The sequence below is a fragment of the Protobothrops mucrosquamatus genome, unplaced genomic scaffold (assembly GCF_001527695.2).
Source record: "Protobothrops mucrosquamatus isolate PMUCROS unplaced genomic scaffold, P.Mucros_1.0 scaffold1910, whole genome shotgun sequence".
NCBI lineage: Eukaryota > Metazoa > Chordata > Lepidosauria > Squamata > Viperidae > Protobothrops > Protobothrops mucrosquamatus.
Window position 1 is genome coordinate 42,276 of NW_015388034.1, and position 9,056 is coordinate 51,331.

The 9,056-nt window shown below is 39.8% G+C and overlaps 1 protein-coding gene across 1 annotated transcript in view; it reads left to right on the forward strand.

Annotated features, from left to right (window-relative positions):
• The first annotated feature begins 550 nt into the window (after nt 1-550).
• Nucleotides 551-9,056, forward strand: part of ZSWIM8 (zinc finger SWIM-type containing 8) — an 81,961-nt gene continuing 73,455 nt past the window's right edge. Inside the window, exon 1 of the mRNA XM_015823553.1 lies at nt 551-728. Within this exon, the coding sequence (XP_015679039.1) occupies nt 551-728 (178 nt within the window). The remainder of the gene's footprint in view (nt 729-9,056) is intronic.

Genomic DNA, 9,056 nt, shown 5'->3' on the forward strand with positions numbered 1-9,056 from the left:
TGGGCTCTTTCCTTCCGGGAGGTGCTGCCGCTGCTGCCGCTGCCGCCGGAGACTTGGCGCCAAGTTCCCCAGAGAGTTTTCCCGGGAAGAGGCGGAGAGGCGGCTGGGGAACCGAACTAGAGCCAATTCTTCCCCTGGGCTCTTGGCGTGTTTTCGGGGCGGAGGAGGAGGGTCGGCATGGGCCTCTAGGCTTCCTGGGCGAACAATGGCCTCCGACAGGGGCGCCGGGAACTCCCCGCGCTTGGGCGCTTTTCCCGGGGCTCCTTCGGGCGCGCCTCTCCGCCCTGGCGGACCCGGCGCCGGCTCGTGGTAGCTCTCGGCACCCCGCGAGTTGAGGGGCGCCCGGGGCTTTCCTGCCTCCGAGGGCGCGACTGGCCCGCCGTCTCCGTCTTTTCGTGCGGCTTCTGTGTCTTGTGTGTCGGCGGCCGGGGGAAGGGAGCGCCCGGGGCTGGAAGCGGCGGCGGTACAGGTTGTCCCGAAGCCGCCTGGCTGCGCCTGCCGGGGAAACCCCGCGGTCCGTCTTTTCCCTCCGCCTGCTCCTCTGGATGTGATGGAACTCATGTTTGCCGAGTGGGAAGACGGGGAGAGGTTTTCCTTCGAAGACTCGGACCGCTTCGAGGAAGACTCGCTTTGCTCCTTCATTTCCGAGGCGGAGAGCCTGTGCCAGAACTGGAGAGGATGGCGGAAACAGTCAGCCGGACCCAACTCGCCCACTGTCAAAATGAAAGGTGAAGAGGAGGAGGAGGAGGAGGCTTGGCCTGGGCTGGGCTGGCCTGGCCGGAGGAGATAGGTTGCGCTGGCTAAAAGCGCTGCTTAATCCGCGTAGTAGGCTGGTCGGAAGGAAGGAGGAAAGTTTCTATGAGTAAAACCGAGCCTAAGTTGACGAGTGCGGCTGCCTGGCTGGTGTGTGGATAGATTCCCACTTAACACAGGCAGGGTAGCTAGAATTAGGTAAAATGTGAGGTGGTCAGGTGCTCCTAAGCCAGTGGTTCTCAACCTTTTAAATGCCGCGACCCCCAACCGGTCGTAAGTCGAGGACTAAACCGGTCGTAAGTCAAGGACTACCCAACCAGTCGTAAGTTGAGGACTACCCAACCGGTCGTAAGTCGAGGACTTTCCCTGCCCGGGAGTGCCGTGCATGCGTGGTTCCGCCCCCTGCGCCGGCCGAGGCGTAGCTGGCAAGCAGCAGAGACGGAGCAGGCCGACCACCAGCTGGCCCAGCCCAAGGGGGAGGTAAGGCACCCGCCGGAAAAGGGGAAAAATGGCGGACAGCCTTGCTTGGCGACCCCCGTGAAATGGTCGATCGACCCCAAATGGGGTCCCGACCCATAAGTTGAGAACCGCTGTCCTAAGCGTCCCTACTCAGCTTTCGTCTTTTCCCAGGTTGCTGGAGGTTGTAGCGTTTTTTACTTGCCTGGACTAGCATATATCTCTGAGGCTTTAACCCATGCAAAGTCGTCCTTAATGAGAGTTCTGGATTCCTTGGTTTGGCTTTAGTTTTCCTCGGGGGAGTTTAATTAGTATGTTATTGCCCGGATCAAATGATTACAGACAGGCATCTTGTAAACTTGGTGTATAATACATCATGGCTGAAGTAGTTGAATCATTGATCAGGACCTAAAGGTGAAGAAATGTCCTTGGGATGTTGCAGCTTAAGAGTACCCCACGGTCCAATACACAATCTGTTCATCTTACCATACATTTTCTCTGGGTTCAGAATCCGAGCAGGGCTGGGCCTCCAGGAATACTATTGTTATAGATTTACATTGGAAAGTTGGAGAAACATCCTGGAAGAAGGAAATAAACTATTTTTGCATTGTTGCCCTAGAAAAAATACATGGATGTGTTTTTGACATCAGCTGGGAATAACCTTGGCTTTATTTTATAGCCAGCTGTTCCGTGCTTCTGCTGTTGAAATTAAATGAGTGACCTGAAGGTGCTCTAAACATAAGTGTGGTATCGATAGTAAAAGTACTCTTGGGTTGAAAGAAAAGTGCATCTGCCACAGTATAAGAATTTGTATTCCCTTTGATCTGTGAACACAACTGTGAAGTATTTCTTTTGGATAACAGGGTTTGGGAAAACATTCACATTACTTTTGTATCCAGGTTCATTTATTTTAGACTTTTAGATTAGTAAACATACAGTCTCATGCAATGTAGTCATAACCTGCCTTTGCTCCCTGACATGCACATGACACGGATAATAATTTTGTGCTTTCAAGTCAGTCTTGACTCCTAGCAACTGCCTGAACAAGTTCCTGCAGTTTTCTTGGCAACATACTCCAAGGTTGTGTGTGCCTTCCTAGGGCTGAGAGAGACGGGCTGGCCCAAAATCACCCACAGAGCTTCATACCTAAACTAAGATTGGAACTACAGCCAAACCTGTTTTTAGATTGGTGCCTTTAATCATTGCACCAAAGAAGTGGTAGAAATATTAGAAATATTTTTGTAGTGTTACAAGTATGTTTATATATATGTGTGTGTGTATTTGTGAACACACACACACGTAGATAGCATAAACATTTTATTAGTGGTAAGTGAAATTGTGACACTAATATTTTTGAATCTGTGGTCTATAGGTCATCAATACTGATAGCTGAGTAAGATGAAAGATCAGCTGTATGAGATTTATAGCTGTATGATTTAATCCTTAAATCATGTAAGACTGTATCCTCTTAAAGCTACTCAACAGCAGATGCTGTTACTCTTAAAAACAATTTAAAGAAGATTGTGAATATGTCCAATCAGATTATTAAACATATAGTTTTGCAAGGGGTTCAATATGAAATGAATTTAAGACTGGAGAATTGAGATTGTTTTTAAATAAAACATTCCATTGTAGTTTAATAGCTCTTTCCACTTCACACGTATTTTTGCTCAGAGGGAAATAGCTTTATAGTTGCATGATTTGAACATGTGTTGGAATGAAAAATGCAAAAATAAAATATAGGATAAAAGTTTTGAAAAAAGCCAGGATAGCATCAGTGTTCTTCAAGAGGTTACAGCTAAATTGCAATCTTTAATAGAGAGGAGAACATTAAAAGTAATCATAGGTACTGTTTTCAGCTGACACAGAGCACCCTGACATTGGAAATCCCTCCCACTTCAATATATGAATGCTTGCCTATTTTTTTTAAACTCTTAATTTTTATTTCCTAAGTTATATTCAATGTTTTAATGTTAGGTTTGTTTTTAAATAACTGGGTTTTTTATAAAAAAATGTAGAAGTGTATTAAAATAACTTTTTCCAAAAATGTAAAGGATAAGATTTAATTTGTGTTGACTCTAAATGTATTTTTTATTAGGTTCTGATTATTCTTTGGAATAGTGATCCTTTGGTGTGAAAAAAAAAACAACACACCAAAGGCTGACTTTTCTAATCATTTGTTTCAAAATATTATTCTTACGCTATCAATACTAAAATGCCTATGTTTGTATACATAATATAAACATTTTAGGAAATTTAAGAGAAAAGAAAGGAGTCTTTTACTTTAGCCAAAAAGGAAACAAAATAAGGTTTTAGGGTATTGTGAGGTCAGCAACATGACTGAACACATGTATTACCTGTGAAAACAAACAAAATCTGGAGTTCTGGAATTCACCACAGATCCTGCAGAATATTGTGCACTTTTAAACTCTCTTGAGATGTAAGAGGGTAAAAACAAATTTGGAAATATAGTTAGATTGATTGCATGAAGATTCAATAAAATATGATGTTTAGACTGACATTGCATACTAAAAATAAATTTAACAGAAAATAAGAATGTATCCAAAGCTGTCAGGTAGTAATTCATATTTTTCCTTTTGAAGTTTTGAAGTTCTTACAATGGGTTTTCTTTTGTTTTTGCTCCTGAGGACTAAAATAGTAATTTTGTTAACTTGATAGCAATTTGTGCTAGGCACAAATTAACCATTTAATGTAAAGGTGCTGACTTGACAGTGGTCTTCTCTGTATCTCTGTAAACAGGGTGCATAAGTACCATTGTAAGTAGAATATTAATTGAAGGCTTAAGATAGGCATTTGAAAGTAAGTGGTGGCACATGGGAAATGTTGGGAATGATTTTTTAAAATAAACTTAGCTAACAAACTACATTAAACCTTTTTTACTATGATTTTCTATATCCAGATCTAGTACTGGTGTATAAAATAATGAATTAATAGATGGCTTTGACTAAAGACATCAGTTATTTGATTTTAAATCGTTGTTATTGGCTTATATATAGAATAATGAATTTGGGTTTGGACATAAATCGTAGGAGCAGAAAAGTTTTGTACGCCTGTGTTACTCTATTTTATCTGTCTCAGATTTGTTGTGTTATTTTACTCTGACCACCCTCCCAAAGAAAGCACAATTAAATTGCTCCAATGATCAAATTTGCTGTCAGTGGAACTTTTCCTATATTATTTCTATGATCTTTTTCAATCTAGCATACAAGTCAATCAGTCAAGCTTTGCACCAAATAATAAAGCTCTTTGTATGTTAAGAAGACTGAAGTAGTTGACAACCTTATTAGGAATGCATATTTATAGTATATCTTGAGTCTAAAATATTTTACTTGAGAACCGCAGCAAAAAATAGCAATATTGCAGAGAAATGTTTATCTTTCAAAAATTATTTTCAAAGATTTATATGGGGAATAGCAAATATAGTTGCCTCCAGGCAAGATGAGTAATATATACGTGGAATAAATAGATACATAAATAAAAAACACATCACAGAGAGAATTTCTGCTTTAATGACAAGGTGACCATAGCAATGATGGCTTAATTTCTCCAAAACTATATGGGTTTAAATGCCTAATGATTGCAATGTCTGACACAATTTATCTGCTTTTTGACGTGATCCTATGAGTGAAAGTCCCAGAAGTGCCTTTCAAAAGGCAACTGAACTTTATTTTATTTTTCTTGAAGACTTTTTGCTTCTTGAATGAGAAGTGAAGCATCTTCAAAGAAAAAACAAAGGGAAGTCCATAACTGGACTTTTGAAAAGCATCTTTGGGACAACCACAACTTGGATGACTGAGAATCTCCATAGACACTAAAGGTGAAAGAGTATTTCCTACTTCCTGGGTGCTATTGCCACATATCTCTTTCAGATCAATCAGTTGCCAGTTAATGAAATCTGTTTTATTGATACACCATGACATTTAAAATGTTTTCCTCTTTCCAAGCAGGTATTCCCACTATAATTTCAGAAAAGTTAAAAACAGAAATATCACTTAGATCCGTGGTGGCGAACCTATGGCACGCGTGCCACAGGTGGCACTCAGAGCCCTCTCTGTGGGCACGTGCGCCGTCGCCCCAGTCCTAGACCTTCAGCTGGGTTTTATAAAACCTTTTTGCTTTAGGCCTCCACTGCCGTGTGCAAAAAAAAAAAAAGGTTCAATCAATCAATTTCAACTTCTTGCAGGGGAAAAAAAGATCTCGCAAAGTTGGAATTGATTGATTGAACTTTTTAGTCCCACCCAGTCTGCCATTACCACTGTAGTGACGCCCACCCAATGGGCCACACCCACCCAGTGGGCCACGCCTACCCGTTACTCGACGATACATAAGTGGGTTTTGGGTTGCAGTTTGGGCACTCGGGTCTCTAAAAGGTTCGCCATCACTGACTTAGATATTAATTAATTAGATATTAACGTTAGAAATGTCAGAGCAGCTGAAGGTGCCGCCATATATTACAAATATATTTCAAGCATTGTGCAATTCACTGTTTTCTGTGAATTCAGCCATAGTGCCCCAGAAATACAAATAGCCCAACCTGATTATTCACATGACATGTTAGATAGAACTGTGTTTCAGTACCAAGTGAAAGGGTATTTGAATAATTCAACAAATCTTATTTTGTTTTCAGATAAAAGCATTCATATGGGGGAAATTACACCTTTTATTGGTAGAAATTTGCTCTATTGAGTTGATGGTTTTTTTTTTATGGGTAACATTATCAGAGATAGCAATATGGGGAAGCACTTGCTAAGTAAAGTTTCGATATTAATATTGTCTGCCACTGATTTGATACTTTACGGAGATTTTTATCTTCACGGGTTTTAAAACTTTGAAAAAAAGCAGCAGCACACGGCGGTATTGTGCTCATTTTGAAAGCAGACGATAGCTCTGCACAATTTGCACATTGCTAAAAATTCTTCTTTTACCCCACAGGAAAAATACACACAAGAAGAGTTGCAAGTAATGAAATAGGATAATGATGAGGCTAATGTTTCAAAGTAGAAAGAAAGCACTGGTGGCTATTGTTGAGAGGGCAAACAGTTTTAGAGACAAGTGCAAGAATAGTGATTTGCTGTTTGCAAAGGCCTCACTAAGGCATGTGAAACCTTACAAAGTGCCCATTGTGTTGTTTCCTTTCAGGGTAAGCAACATTACGCAGTATGCAAAAAATAAGTAATAAGCTGAAGATACAAGATAAGGGAAAAAGGAAGTTCAGCTAAAATTAGTTTACACCACTTGCTGGATCTCCGTACTCTTCTGTGTAACCATTTTTCTACTATATCAGCACATTGCTTCATACATTACTTTTTTTTTCTTTAAACTTCTCTTTTTCAGAATTTCAAGAGGTTTGCTCAAATGCAACTTTCTTGTCTTCTCTCCCCCAGTTCATTATTTCTTCATGTATTTGTTTTGCAGTGTGATTCTTGTTTGCTTTCTCCCTCTGACCCACCTCAAACATTTCACCCTCTTTTGTTTTTAATCTACATTCATTACACATCCATTCTAGTAGGAAAATTGAAAACTGAGAGGAAACAGACTTATATACGAACAAATACATAATTAGAAAAATTATGAAAGTGATAGATTGCATTTATATAATTTTATTGATTATTCTATCTATGCCCTTTTTATTATGTCCTCATAGTCTCTCCAGTGAGTATAATGGACAATGCTATGGAATCAGTGCAAGGTAGTAATGGCCTACCCAATCAAAGCATATACCCTATCTATCCAACATTCTTTATTTGTAATATCTGCAGTTTAAAAGCTTTGCACATTGATAGGGAGAGAGGCCAAAAATGGAAGCCTGGAATCAAAAAATTGAGAAGGATGGAAAGACTGTAAAGAAATGTGTTCAGAATTGACAAATGGCACAGGTGTATAAATGCTAAGATGTAAGATGTCGTACGAATTCTAAATTTAGATGTAGTATGAAATTTATCATTGGGCTTGCATCCTTCCTTGTCTTATTTTACACATTCCTTGATACAATAGTAATTTCCCTTCAACAAATCTGGCATTCAGTGGTGGTGGTTGTGTTCCAACTTTCCTCACATCTTGGACAGACTGCTCCTTTTTTTTTAACTCTTCATAAATCCTCTGTGTTGTACCTGAGGATTGCTTCAAACATCTTTGCATATTCTGTTTTTATTCCCCCACCCCCACCCCCAGGATGGCTACTTTTATTCCATGTAGGGCTAGATTTACCCTCTGCTTTAACTAGGATACCTTGGTTTTCTTTTTCATTTCTTTGCTTGGAGCCTGAATGTTCTGTTTCTCTTTCCACTGAAAATGTAGTTGAGCAGGCATTGTTTCTGTTTGGCTTTTGGCAAATAGCATTTCCTTGATAAGTGAGGCGTACATAGCAAGAGATTGTGGCTCCAGTATCTCTCCAAACCGCTGCTGTGTGTCTTGATTAGTTCATAGTTATCCATTGTTGTTCAAATCATTTCGTAGGCCACTGATAACAGGAAAGCAATTAACTGTGATTTGAAAAACCGCATACACTGACTTCCCTCTCCTTTTAGACATGCCGTTTTTGCCCCTTGAAGCAGCACCTGTTTCAAACTTCCTCCCCTTAGTAGTTCATTGAATTTACATACTCTGTCCCCGCCTTCTACCCTGGTGTACCTACTTGAGAGGTACTACCACCTGTCATTCTCATAATCTGAGTCTGAGAACTGTAGGATTCCTATGTATGTTGCCTTTCCAGGGAATAAAACGCAAAACTGGAAGGGGAAATGAAATCATTTTTATAATGCATGCTCCTAAGGTTTGTAGCATAAAGATGTATGCCTATAGAGTGTAGCCTTCCTTAAGAAGATAAATTGGTTTTGCAAAAAAATAAAACCAAACATAACTAAAACCAAAAATAACTAAAAGATGCAATTTGTGCAAAAGTGCATCAGCTTTCTCAGTAAACCGTAAAATTATGCTGATCTGCTATAATGACTGATTTCAGAGAAATGGCTTTCAAGTAATATATCAGCTCCCAAGAAATTAATGAAGACAAAAATCAATTGGAGACTCAGGCTAAAATTATACAGAATGTTGTACAGAGAAGTAAAAATTAGATAGGGCAAGACTTCTAGTATATCCAAAGACTAACTACATTAACATTTAGCACCGCATCTGATTAATTTAGTTGTATGTACTTAGAAATAATACTTAGGTTTTTGAAAGCACAAAATATTTTTCTCTTAAGGAAAGCCTTGCATCTGATCTCTGACTAGATTGAGTTCAGCTTTACTTTAATGTGACAGCAACAGAATATTATCTGGATCTTTTGAAAGAAGACAAGCATTAAATAGTTCTGTAAAATGTCTACCTCAGTATTTCAAGACTGATTAGTGAATGCTAACTGAAAGAATTAATACTGCATTTGGTAATTTGTTTAAATAGTTACACAGTTGGGGAGTAATCTTGACAGTATGATTAATGTAAAAGCATGTTCTAATTTCCATTTTCTCCTTAGTATGTTTTGTGTTGCTTGCTGATTTATCTTTGTTTTGGTAGGAGGTTGAGTAAACAGACTAAAACACTTTGTGTCTTTGTGTTAGGCAGTTTGTTGTTTTTATGCCCCATAGATGATGTTCAACATCAGAGTCATTTTAGGACACTGTGCCAGGGGTAAGCAACCTTGGCTCTTTCATGACTCGTGGACTTCAACTCCCAGAATTCCTGAGCCAGCATGGTTCAGCTCGGAAACCTCTCCCTTTCCCCTCAGCATGGGCTGGCTCAGGAATTCTGGGAGTTGAAGTCCACGAGGCATAAAAGAGCCAAGGTTGCCTACCCCTGCACTATGCTATTATAGTATTGGTTTATAG